The 13,624-nt window shown below is 44.2% G+C and overlaps 1 protein-coding gene across 1 annotated transcript; it reads right to left on the reverse strand.

Annotated features, from left to right (window-relative positions):
* Nucleotides 1-2,645: 2,645 nt before the first annotated feature.
* On the reverse strand, nucleotides 2,646-6,617 carry IL23A (interleukin 23 subunit alpha). Its single transcript, XM_007533331.2, has 4 exons — nucleotides 6,214-6,617; nucleotides 5,888-5,989; nucleotides 3,191-3,337; nucleotides 2,646-3,084 (listed from the first exon to the last, which is right to left on the reverse strand). Exons 1-4 carry the CDS (start codon nucleotides 6,376-6,378, stop codon nucleotides 2,923-2,925), a joined length of 576 nt encoding a protein of 191 aa, XP_007533393.1. The 5' UTR covers nucleotides 6,379-6,617; the 3' UTR covers nucleotides 2,646-2,922.
* Between the last annotated feature and the right edge of the window lie 7,007 nt (nucleotides 6,618-13,624).

A 13,624-nucleotide genomic window follows, 5' to 3' on the forward strand; every position in this document is an offset into this window, starting at 1 on the left:
GACCTTGAAGATTTATAGTGGAGCTCTGGCCAAGGTCACACCTTAGCCATTCCTAGAGAGCCCCAAGGAACACTGATGTTGCTATAGGATGTACTTCTAGTCTAACTTGAGATGAAAATGACAGTGAGGATTGTACATGTAATTATTTCCTGCCTGGCATGTTAGATGAACTAGTCCTGTTTATAAAAGAGTCCCGGGAATCCAGCAGTAGTGCAACGGGCTAAGTGCTCATGGTGCAAAGCACAAGGAACCGTGTAAGGATCCCAGTTTGAGCCCCCGGTTTCCCACCTGCAGGGGGTTCGCTTCACAGGTGGTGAAGCAGGTCTGCAGGTGTCTATCTTTCTCTCCCCCACTCTGTCTTCCCCATCTCTCTAGATTTCTCTCTGTCCTATCTAACAATGACAATATCAATAACAACAACAATAACTACAACAACAATAAAGAAAAAACAAGGGCAACAAAAGGGAAAAATAATATTTTTTTTTTAAAAAAAGAGTCCCTTCTAGCCAAATATGTCTAATAAACTTTATGGTTACCTGGAAATGTTTCTTCTCTGAGTTATTTATTTATTTATGAGAGGGGGCAGTGAGAGAGAGAGAGAACACCAGAGCATCACTCTGGCATATGCAATGCTATGAACATAACTCCAAATCTCATGCTTCAGAGTGCAGTGCTTAAGATCTACCATGCCACCTCCTGGGCCACTCTTCTGAATTTCTCACAGAATATCCTTGGGTTGCCAGCAGACCATGAAGGATCAGGGTCATCAAGTTATGCCTTACCTTGTACCTACTCCAGTAATCCTTCACATCATGTTTCCTCCTCTCTCCTCCCCATTTAGGGAGTCTTTTCTTGCCCCTTAGATGGGAAGGAGGGGTGTTCGAGGGCTGTGATCTATATGTGAATTGATGGGGCAGTAGTATAGAAGTTTAGAACTATCCTGTTGTTGGGAGCCAGTTGGGAGTACACTGGGTTAAGCACACATAGTAAGAAGCGCAAGGACTGGTATAAAGATCCCAGTTTCAGGGAGTCGGGCAGTAGCGCAGTGGGTTAAGCGCATGGGGCACAAAGCACAAGGACTGGCGTAAAGATCTCGGTTCAAGCCCCCCCAGCTCCCCATCTGCAGGGGAGTCACTTCACAGGCGGTGAAGCAGGTCTGCAGGTGTCTTTCTGTCCTCTCTGTCTTGCCCTTGTCTCTCCATTTCTCTGTCCTATCCAACAATAATGATGTCAATATCAACAACAATAATAGCTACAACAATAAAACAACAAGGGCAACAAAAGGGAATAAATATTTTTTAAAAATTTAAAAGAGAGATCCCAGTTTCAGCCCTGGCTCCCCACTGCAGGGGTGGGTGGTCACTTCACAATCGGTGAAGCAGGTCCACAGGTGTCTTTCTCTCCCCCTCTGTCTTCCCCTCCTCTCTCAATTTCTCTGTCCTATCCAACAACAATAATGGCAGCAATAACAACAACAAAATGGAAAATATGGCTTCCAGGAGCAGTGGATTCATAGTGCAGGCATTGTGCCCCAGTGATAACCCTGGAGGCCTTAAAACAAAAAACAAAACAAAAACTATCCCATTGTCATTCATCTGGCAAGGCCAAGATAAAATGTAGGGCCTTTACAACTCTAAAACCCCTGTTTGTGTGTAGTTTTGTTTTTTCCCCAGAGCACTGCTCAGCTCTCAAAGCTGAGAACTTGGAGCCTCATACATGACAACTTTTTGCATAACCATTACCTTCCCTAGCCAAACCAACCCCCTGCCTTTTTAATGTGACTATGATTAAAATGAAGAAAAATGGTCATCAGGCCTTTCCTTTTCTCTTTCAAAGGCTCCCCTTGGACAATCAAACTCCCTTCTAGAAGGGACTACAGATAGTCCTTAAGGGAGAATCCTGTTAGTCTGGGGGATTTACCTTCATCTTCTTGGAATGTCCTTATTGCTCAAAAAAACTCTTGACTTTTGATCCTGCAGTGATCAAGATTCCTACTTTTGGCCAAATATGCTTTTTTTTAGTCACCTCTGGGACTTCACTGCTCCAGGCTCTCTTTTTCAGATAGCAAAAGAGAGACAGGCAGGCAAAGACAGAGGGAAAGAAACCACAGAACCAAAGCATCCCTGAATACAGTAGAAGTCAGGTTCAAACCTGAATGGTGCACATAGCCAAGAAGTATACTACCCAAGACAGCTATTTTGCCTATCCCAAGCCACACTTCCCAGTTATAATCCCATTAAATTTGCTCTCTCTCTTTTTAATACTTATTTTATTTTTGAGAGAAATGCAGAGAGAGAGAGAAACACCAGAGCACTGCTCAGCTGTGGCTTATGGTGGTATGGGGGATTGAACCTGGAACTTTTGGAGTCTCAGGCATGTGAGTCTGTTGCATAACTATTATGCTATCTACCCTGCCCTCTCTTTTTTTAAAAGATTTTATTTTAATGAGAAAGCTAGGAGGAAAGTGGGGGGGGGGGCAGGGAGAGAACCAGATCACTCTGGTACATGTGCTGCCAGGGACTGAACGTGGGACCTTATGCTTGAGAGTCCAATGCTTTATCCACTGCTCCACCTCCTGGACCACTCCATTCTGTTTGTTTTTCCCAGCCAAGCTTAGAGATTAGACTCAGCCATATATATATATGACTTTATTGAAGGGGGGGGGGGGAAGCATATAGGTCAATATAAATATAATAAATAATCCTCCTCCCCCAACTGCCACCTTGAGGATAAATAATCCCAATTTTCCCTTCTCACCTAATAAATATTAAACTTTGTCATAGGACAGTATAAATTAGTACTGGCAACTATTCAAGTAATACAAGTCCCATTAGAGTTGATGAGCTAATTCAACCTGTGCTGACGGATTCATTTTAGCCAGCTAAGTCATGGTCATTTGGGTGCCAGCCTTAGCTGTTGGCTCTAGGGGCTTAGGGTTGCTGCTCCATGGGCAAAGACCCGGGCAGCTACAGCCACAAAAGCCTGGAGGCTGCGAAGGATCTTGAAGCGGAGAAGGAGACGCTGCCATGGCTGGCTGGGACTGGGGCTTGGAGTCTGCTCAGTCTCCCCAGGGCGGCCATTAGTCTGAAAGGACACAAGATACAATTAAAGGAAACTCTAGGTCCTTCACCATTCCAGCCCGTATCTCTGATACATGCCAGACTTCAGACTCTGGATCCCTAGTTCATACCTGCAAGAGTTGCCTGAGGCCTAGTAGGGAGGCATGAAGTTGCTCCACTGGGCCATTAGGGAGCAGAGAAGGCTCCCCAGTGAAGATGTCTGAGCCCAGCAGCTTCTCATAAAAAACCAGGCCCTGGTGGATCCTCTGCAAACAGTACTGGGGAGAGAAGAGCAATGAAAGAAAATGGATACCTCTTCCTATTCTGTTCACCCCTACCTCCTACCACACAGTTCTTTGCCATACTTAAATAAAACTATAGTCTGGATGTTTAAGTTCCCACAAAATTCACATGTAATCCTGACCCTTAAGAAGTGGAGGTGGATGCAGGGGAGTCGCTTCACAGGCGGTGAAGCAGGTCTGCAGGTGTCTGTCTTTCTCTCCTCCTCTCTGTCTTCCCCTCCTCTCTCCATTTCTCTCTGTCCTATCCAATAACGACGACAACAACAATAATAACTACAACAATAAAACAACAAAGGCAACAAAAGGGAATAAATAAATAAAATAAAATATTTAAAAAAAAAGAAGTGGAGGTGGAGCCTTCAGGAAGTGATGAGCTCGTGAAGTTAGAGCCCTCATGAACTGAATTAGTCCTCTTTTTTTTTTTCTAATACTTATTTTATTTATTTAGTACTCTCTTTTCCCAACTTTTTATTGTTGTTGTTACTGATGTCATTGTTGTTGGATAGGACAGAGAGAAATGGAGAGAGGAGGGGAAGACAGAGAGGAGGAGAGAAAGACCTGCAGACCTGCTTCACCGCCTGTGAAGGGACTCCCCTGCAGGTGGGGAGCCGGGGGCTCAAACCGGGATCCTTACGCCGGTCCTTGCACTTTGCGCCACCTGCGCCACCTGTGCTTAACCCGCTGTGCTACCGCCCGACTCCCTGAATTAGTACTCTTATAAAGAGACTTTGCCTGGGAAATAGCATAGGATAGCATAGTGGCTATCCAAAAGACTTTCATGCCTGAGGCTCAGATGTCCTAGATTCAATCCCCAGCGCCACTATAAGCCAGAGACAAGCAGTGCTCTGGTTTACAGAAAGGGGAGGTAGGCAGTGGCACACCCGGTTGAATGTACATATTACCATGCATAAGGACCCGGTTTGAGCCCCTATTTCTCACCTGCAGGGGGGACTTTTCATGAGTAGTGGAGCAAGTCTGCAGGTATCTATCTCCCTATCTTCCTCTTCCCTCTCAAATTCTCTCTGTTCTATCAAATAACAGGAAAAAAAAAAGAAAGAAAATATGGCCGCCAGGAGCAGTGGATTCATAATACCCGCAGCAAGCTCCAGCATTAATCCTAGTGGCAATTAAAGGGGAAAAAAACTTCACAGGTGGTGAAGCAGGTCTACAGGTGTATATATTTCTCTCCCCCTTTTTGTCTTCCCCTCCTCTCTCCATTTCTTTCTGTCCTATCTAACAATGACGACATCAACAACAACAATAACTACAACAGTAATAAAAAAACAAGGGCAACAAAAGGGGAAATAAATATAAAAATAAATAAAGGGGAAAAAACTGGGGGCCAGGTGGTGGTGCACCTGGTTGAGCGCACATGTTACACAGAGCAGGGACCCAGGTTCGAGCCCCCAGTCCCCACCTGCAGGGGGAAAGTTTCACAAGTGGTGAAGCAGTGCTACAGGTGTCTCTCTGTCTCTCACCCTCTCTATCTCCCCCTTCCATCTCGATTTCTGACTCTCTCTATCCAATAAATAAATAAAGATAATTAAAATAATTTTTTTAACTCACAGAGAGTGGTCCAGGAGGTGGTGCAGTGGATAAAGCATTGAACTCTCAAACATGAAGTTCTGAGTTCAATCCCTGGCAGCACATGTATCAGAGTGATGTCTGGTTCTTTCTCTCCTCCTGCTATCTTTCTCATTAATGAAATATTTTTTTAAAAAGACTCACAGAGAGAAGGAAAGTAAGAGAGATCCCATGGTTGGACCCTCACAAGGATCCCAGTTTGAGCCCCCTGGCTCCCCCTGCAGGGCAGTCGCTTCACAAGTAGTGAAGCAGGTCTTCAGGTGTCTCTCTCTTCTCTCTCTCTCCCTCCCATCTCAATTTCTCTCTCTCCTATCTAATAAAATGGGGGGGGGGAGCAGACACCAGGAGCAATGGATTCGTAGTATTGGCACAGAGTCCCAACGATAACCATGGAGGCAAGAAGAGACAGAGCGAGCCCACAGAGATACCTTGAACTTTTTTTAATTGGAGACCAGAAGCTTCTTTTTTATTTTTTTAAATTTGTATGTATTTATTAGGTAGAGACAGCCAGATATTGAGAAGAAAGAGGGTGATAGAGAGGGAGAGCGACAGAGAGACACCTGCAGCCCTGCTTCACCACTTGCAAAGCTTTCACCATGAAGGGAGGGGCTGGGGGACTCAAACCTGGGTCCTTGTGCATTGTATCATGTGCACTCAACCAGGTGCACCACCATGCAGCCCCAGCCCCAGACTTTCTAATATGTGAGAGCACAGTGAAAAATCTACAAACCAGAAGAGAGTCCTCAGCCCACCCCAATGATGCTCTGATCTCCAAATCTCAGTCTTCAAACAGAAATAAATATTTACTCCTTATAATCCACCCAGTCTGGTATTTGGCAATAGCAGCCTGAACATATCAGGACATCTAGTTCTACTAATTAATCATGGTATCCAGCTATGCTCCCAACCCCAGTTCCTTGTAGCCCATGCATATCTTAGTACCTGACTGTTGTCTTTGAGTCCTTGAGGATCACAGCCATCCCCACACTGGATATGAGGGACATCATCTGCAGTCTCATCATCTCCCTCTTCTCTAGGTAGATCCTGGAATGGAAGAGAGGGTGGGAAGAATCAAAAAGCAAGTCCTTTAAAACCCGATTTGTATTGTACTCAGGCTCAAGATACTAACAGTAACCCACTTCACCTGTCCTTCCTCCTACTCCAATGGCCTTCAGTCTAGTTTCCACCTAAGACCTCAGAATCTTCCATTGCATCCTCCTCGGAGGGGTTGGATAGGATCCTGTTTGATCCCAGAGGTTGCCACTTACCACATGTTCCATTGGTGAGTGTGCACTCCAGGCCAGTGTGCAGAGCTTCTGTGAGAGTTGCTGGCACTGCCCCCAGGCAGGGCTGTCCCCAGGCACCACCCGGCCCTGAGAGGTCCATGGCAGCAGTGTCAGCAACAACAGCAGCAGCACAGCTTTGCTTCCCATCTTCTTGTTGCCTGCTACTCAGATCTGGTTGATTCTCTGCCTTGCACCAGTCCTTGTGGAACCCCTGGCCACTTCCCTTTGCTCTGAGCCTGATTTTCTGTTCTATATGTCTCTGAATTTGTTCCTTCTTTTGTTCAGTGCTGAACTGCTTCCTGTTGTTATCCTCCCCTCCTCTGTGGCTCTTTTTAAGGTCCCTGCACTCTATGACCCGCCCTTTATATTACTAGGTGACTCACAGCAGGTGGGATTCCCCTCCCTGCATCATCCCCTTCCATGGGGAGCCCAGGTATACAGCCTCAGTTACAGGGGAAATGAGTCGTGTGGTTGGTGTGGCTAGAGGTTTAGGATGGGACATAATGTGTAATGCTCTCCAGGAATACAAATGGTGGTAGAAAGGGACAGGGTATAAGTAATGAATATTTAAATGAACCTAGTCTCAAGTTCCTTCCTGTTTTAACTTTTTCCTTTTCTTTTTGCCTCTCAAAGCTATGCCCTCCCCTTTACCAAACCTATCTCCTCACATCGTCCTTCCTGGATGACCAACTCAAATTGGCCAGACTCAGAAGTCTGATTTCCACCTGATATCCTCAGTCTCAGAATAAGCTAGCTTCTTTTTCTCTGTTGAAAACACAGTACAAGAGTGGTCCGGGAGGTGGCGCAGTGATAAAGCTTTGGACTCTCAAGCATGAGGTCCCGAGTTCAATCCCCGGCAGCACATGTGCCAGAGTGATGTCTGGTTCTTTCTCTCTCGTCCTATCTTTCTCATAAATAAAATATTTAAAAAAAAGAAAAAAAGAAAAAGAAAACAGTATAAGAAAAGTAGGTAGTATAATGGTTATGCAAAAAGACTCTCTTACCTGAGGTTCCAAAGTTCCAGGTTCAGTCCTTTGCACTACCATAAACCAGAGCTAAGCAGGGCTCTGGTTAAAAAAAAAAGACACTCACCCATGGAGGTTGGGAAGGTTGTTGGAGGGAGAGAGTCGCTAAGAAATCTCTGACTCCCCAACAATAGTGGTCCAGTTTTATGTGTGTGACTCTGGGTTTGATCCTTGGCACTATATAGGAGCAGCAAGAACTCCGTGGGTGGTGGGGGTGTTTGACTCACTCTCTTCCTCTCTTTCTGTCTCTCTCTCTCTAATATTTTGTGTGTGTGTGCCTCCAAAGTTATTGCTGGGGCTCAGTACCTGCACCATGAATCCACTGCTCCTGGCGGCCATTTTTTCCCCTTTTGCTGCCCTTGTTGTAACCTTATTGTGGTTATTATTGTTGTTGTTCGTTGTTGGATAGGACAGAGAGAAATGGAGAGAGGAGGGGAAGACAAAGAGGGGGAGAGAAAGATAGACACCTGCAGACCTGCTTCACCGCCTATGAAGCGACTCTCCTGTAGGTGTGGAGCCGGGGACTGAAACCGGGATCCTTACGCAGGCGTCCTTGCTCTTCGCTCCTCATGCACTTAACCTGCTGCGCTACCGCCCAGCCCCCTCTCTGTAATATTTTAGGACTAGCAAAATGCTCACTTGGATAGTGTGCTGCTTTGCCATTTGCACAACCAGGTTCAAGTCTGGTCCCTACTACACTGAAGGAAGCTTTGGTGCCATGGTTTCTTTCACTCTCCTTCTCTGCATCTATCTAAACACACACACACACACACACACACACACACACACACACACACACATATATAGTTTATTAATTAATGAAAGAGAAACAGCATCACTCAGGCGAATGCAATGCCTGGGACTGAACTTGTGACCTCATGTTTGAGAGTCCAATACTTCACCCACCATGCCTTCTTCCAGGCTGCACTCTCTCATTCTAAAAATAAAAAAGGGGGAAAAAATTGGGTGGAAGGTAGCTCAGTGGTAATGTGCATGCACAAGACCTTGGTTTTATCTGTGGAACTGAATAAAAAGACAGAACAGAACAGAGTGGCTCAGTGGTAGAATGCAGAACTTGCATGCCTGAGTTCCATCCCTGGGAGTGTATTTGCTTTGGGATAGAATGGTGTCTTGACTTTCTTTCATTAATTATTTTTTATAAAAAGGAATTTTCTTGGGTGGGGGTAGATAGCTTAATGATTATGCAGAGACTTTCATGCCTGAGGCTCCAAAGTCCCAGGTTCAATCTCCTGCACCACCATAAGCCAGAACTGATAAGTGCTCTGATAAAAAAAAAAAAAATTAAAAAGGAATTTTTTTAAATGGGCAAGGAAGTAGACAGGTAGAGCACTTTCTTTGCATGTCTGAGACATTGGGTTTGCCCTCCAATCTCTGCATATAATGGAGCAGTGCTCCTGAAACTCTCTCCCTCTCTCTCTCTCTCTCTCTATCTCTATCTATCTATCTATCTATCTATATATATATATATATATGTCTTTTTCATAGGCTCTGTGGGAGTTTAGGTAGGTTCTCTAGGGATGCCACTGTAAGGGTTGGAATTCCAGCCTTATCCCAATACCCAGCCCCTACCCCATGGCTAAGGAGTTCAGTATGGGATAATTGAAGGTATACAGTATCAGTGACCCTGTCCTGTCTTTCAGCCTGTTGCATCTATGGGTAAAATCCACTGACAATGATTTCATCATTCTCACTGATGCAACATCCAGTGAAACAGCTGAGAGTGTGAGGTTGGGTGTGGGAGTGGAGGGTGGTCCAGATCTGGGACTGTCCCAGCCCCAGTGGAGGGTCCCAGAACAGTTTGGACGTCAGAATGAGGCCATGGGTGACCACACAGATGGCTCCCAAAGCCTCCCCCAGGAGGTTAACCCTTCTCTGAAAAATTTACCCTGCACAGAGGTCTTCTTTCCCTTAGACCTACTCAGAACTGCCCAATGAAACTTCTGATTCAAATACTACGACTCTGGTAAATCCACTCTTGAGATAAAACATTTCAAGCATTAGAGGTTATCTCAGTTTGAGTGGTAGACACAAACAGTAAGAAAATAGGTGTGTAGGGAAAGTGGGGGAGTTTATTTCACCTGTGTACAATATCTTTTATATGCTTCCCACTTCTTATTCTCATTCTAGGAGTCCTAAAGGATGGGAAATAAAAGGTGAAAAGGAGGAAGTGGAACCTGGGGGATGGGGTGAGAGGGAGGAGGGTGAGTTGGATGCACTGGAGTCTCTTTGTTTCACTTCCTGGTGCTGGGTAGGAAGCAAGGTTGGTGGGACAATAGTGGGACTGTTGTGTGGCAGGAATTACTTCCAGGCCTAGATCTGACCTGGAGCTACGGGTAGCCCTTGACGTCAGCTGGACTTCAACAGTTACGCAAATCATACTCACAAGAGGCTCTTTTTAAACAGCCATGTTCAGTTGGATGCCCAGACTTCAAATTCAGCTGAGATTCCCCTAGGTGGTTAATAATAATTGTTAATATATATATCCAACTCTCACTTTATGCCAAGTACTTGGTTTAAGCGTTTTTTTTAAAAAAAAAATATATATATTTATTTATTTTAATTGGTGAGAGACAAGAGCACTGAGCAGCTCTGGTGTATGGTGTTGGGGATTGAACCTGGGACTGCAGAGCGTCAGGCATGAAAGTCTTTTGCAGAACCGTTACCATCTCCCTAGCTCATAAGCACTTTTTTTCCTTTTTTTTTTTAATTTCTATATTGGGGAATTAATGTTTTACATTCAACAGTAAATAGTTTGTACATGTATAACATTTCCCAGTTTTCCATATAACAATACAACCTCAAGTATTTTTATTGTATTAACTTTTAAAATCTTATGATAACTCAATGAAGTTGATACTTTTATTATTCTCATATTGCAGATGAATGCAGAAATAGCTAACTTCCTCAGAACATAGGGCTAAGTGACCAGATATTCTGATGAAGATAATCTCAGTGGTTATAAGAGCATCTTTGGTGTACTGCAGCGAAGTAAAAGACTCTGGGGTGGGTGGGTGGGGAGAATACAGGTCCTTCAGAGGACCTAGTGGGGGTTGTATTGTTATGTGGAAACTGAAACTGAGAAATGTTATGCATGTACAAACTACTGTATTTATTGTCAAATGTAAAACATCAATTCCCCAATAAAGAAATTTAAAAAAAAAGACAAAAAAAAACTTTATATATAATTTGCCCAGCCCAGCTACCTCTGAGTGTCTGGGGCTCTGTAACTGTATGGCTTTGTAAAATCTCTCTCAAAGCATAGGAAGCATAAAACCTGCTTCAATCTCTTAGAATCCATGTTTTTGTGACATTTTTAGATCGAGCAACCTGTGAAATCACAATGTGGAACTTTTTTTTTTCGTCACCAGGACATTGCCAGGAACATTTTCAGATATATACAGAGAAAAGAAAAGGCACCATAGCACCCCAGCTTCCTTCACTGTGATGGAGGCCTGGGCTCTAACTAAACATGACATATCAGGTGCATTATCCAGATGATCTATTTTTATATCCTTACCCCCCCCCAAAAAAAAAAAGAAGAAGAAGAAAGAAAAAAACTATTATGATTTAGTGAAAGAAACCAGAGCACAATTCTATCTTTATATTTAATGGCAGAGAGCTAAGGGCCCTACAAATGTAAATCCTGTGTTCTACCCCTACATCACCTCCCCTGGCTGTAGTCTGAGAGACTTCCTAAGTTAAAGTGTTTTTCTTTCAGTTTATGACCACTGAGTCTTGGGCCCCTCTGCATCCTAAAGTCTAAATTCAGGGGGTTTTACTACCAGAAGAGAGATAGAGGTTTTTTTTTTTTTTTTAATTTTTTTTTTTATTTTTTAAATATTTATTTTATTTATTTATTCCCTTTTGTTGCTCTTGTTGTTTTATTGTTATAGTTATTATTGTTGTTGTTGGATAGGACAGAGAGAAATGGAGAGAGGAGGGGAAGACAGAGAGGGGGAGAGAAAGACAGACACCTGCAGACCTGCTTCACCAGCCGTGAAGCGACTCCCCTGCAGGTGGGGAGCCGGGTTTCGAACCGGGATCCTTATGCCGGTCCTTGTGCTTTGCGCCACCTGCGCTTATCCCACTGTGCTACAGCCCGACTCCCGAGAGATAGAGGTTTTAACACTGTACCAATTACCAGCAGAGAGAGAGAGAGAGGTTTTTTTGTTTTTAAGATTTTATTTATTTATTCGTGAGAAATGATAGGAGAGAGAGAACCAGCCATCACTCTGGTACATGTGCCGCCGGGGACCGAACCCAAGATCTCCTGCTTGAAAGTCCAATGCCTTATCCACTGTGCCACCTCACAGCACGAGAGGTTTTAACACTGTATTCTTCATAGGAGTTTTATCAAATAAATCCTTTATTGTAGATTTTTAGAAGCTAACCAAGCAGCCTGGGAGGTGGTGCAGTGAATAAACTGTTGAACCCTCAAGTACGAGATAGATTCTGAGTTCCATTCCCAGCATCGCATGTGCCAGAGTGAAGCTCTGGTACTCCCTTTTACATTAGTAGTTTGTTTTTTTTAATAATTTAAGATTTTATTTATTTATAGAAGGAGAGAAAAAAAACCACACATCACTCTAGTATATGTGCTGCAGGGGATTGAACTAAGGACCTCATACTTGAGAGTCCAATGCTTTATCCACTGTGCTACCTCCTGGACCACCTTATTAATACTATTTATTTATTTATTTATTTATTTTGCACAGAAACAAAGAGAAATTGAGAGGGAAGGAGGAGATAGAGCAGGAGAGAAACAGAGAGACACCTGTAACTACTTCACCACTCCTGAACTTCCCCACTGCAGGTGGAGGCAGGGGCTTGAACTTCCTCTCTCATTAATAAACATATCTAAGAAAGAAAACTAAAGTGACATCTCACAACCAGGTCCTACTCCAAAGTAAGTCAAACTCAAGCCAAAGAAAGTGGCTTGGGGGCTGGGGGGTAGCAGCAGGAAGCCAAAGGACTTGCATAAGGATCAGGTTTGAGCCCCCCACCCCAGACCCCACCTGTAGGGGCATCATTTCACAAGCAGTGAAGCAGGTCTCTCCTCTGTCTTCCCCTCCTCTCTCGATTTCTCTTTGTCCCATCCAATAACAACAGCAATAGCCAACAATAACAACAACAAGGGCAACAAAATGGGCAAAATGGCCTCCAGGAGCAGTGGATTTGTAGTGCAGGCACCGAGCCCCAGTGATAACCCTGGAGGCAAAAAAAAAAAAAGTGGTTTCCCTAAGTTTTGGGAAGACAAACGTCTCGGTCTCTGTTCGTGTGCCCCTGCCCTCTGAGGATGATGCCCAGGGGAATTTGATAGCAGAAGTGTCTTGTTTCCTGGGAATATTATCAGAGCCTCTGTGGAAGGAATAATCATGGTTGGGAGTTTCAGGTAAATGGATGCGTTTAGAACTGTAAAGATAAGGTTAATTGGATCCTGTAGGTGGGGAATGGGCTGAACTAGTAGAGTACTGGGCTTGTATGCCTGAGATTCCCAATCAGTCCTTGGCACTGCATGTGTCAGAGAGGTGCTCTGGCAAGTGTGTGTGTGTGTGTGTGTGTGTGTGTGTGTGTGTGTGTGTGTGTGTGTGTGTGTGTGTGTGTGTGTAGTTTTTATTAGTGATTTACAATATTGTAAGATAATGGGAGGATAATTCCACACCACTCCCACCACTAAAGGTCTATGCCCCTACCCCTCTTCCAATGGTAATCGCTATAGTTCTCCTAAGGTCATAGATATGGGTTGACTACATATATTTTTTTTTCTTTTTTCAAGGTTATGTGTTTCAATTCTCTATATTCCACATTAGTGAAATCATCCCATAGTTGTCTACTTCCTTACTTCACTGTCTGGCTTGTTTCTTTCTTCCTACCCATCTCAAGTGAAACTCTCATGTAACAAGTCTTTTGAAAGTTAAAAAAAAAAAAAGAAGAAGAAAAAAAAGTGCCTTGTCAGAAATCTGCCAGCCGCTCCCATTCCTCTTCTCTCTCTCTTTCTCACATGTCTGGAAACCATAGAAAATGCCAGCGAGTAAGAGGGTTGTAGGAGGCGATTCACAGACAAGATCACGGGAGGAAGGCACGGACCAGGTCAAACTGGGAATATCCAGCTTTCCAACCCCAGTATTTAGCCTTGGCCCTATTCTAGTTTCTAGAGTTATAGGTAACATTAAAGTTCGCTTTCCAAGAAAGCGCTCTCACCTAGTACTACGAATGCTTTAAAAAAAGGGGGGGGGGTGGTGCAGGGAGACAGCATCAAAGCAACCCTGAAAGAGGGCGGGGCCTGGCTCTTTTTGTCCCTTCCCGCGCCCCGTCATTCTCGGCTTTGCCCCGCGGCTACGTCACAC

The sequence above is a fragment of the Erinaceus europaeus genome, chromosome 7 (assembly GCF_950295315.1).
Source record: "Erinaceus europaeus chromosome 7, mEriEur2.1, whole genome shotgun sequence".
NCBI classification, from domain to species: Eukaryota; Metazoa; Chordata; class Mammalia; order Eulipotyphla; family Erinaceidae; genus Erinaceus; species Erinaceus europaeus.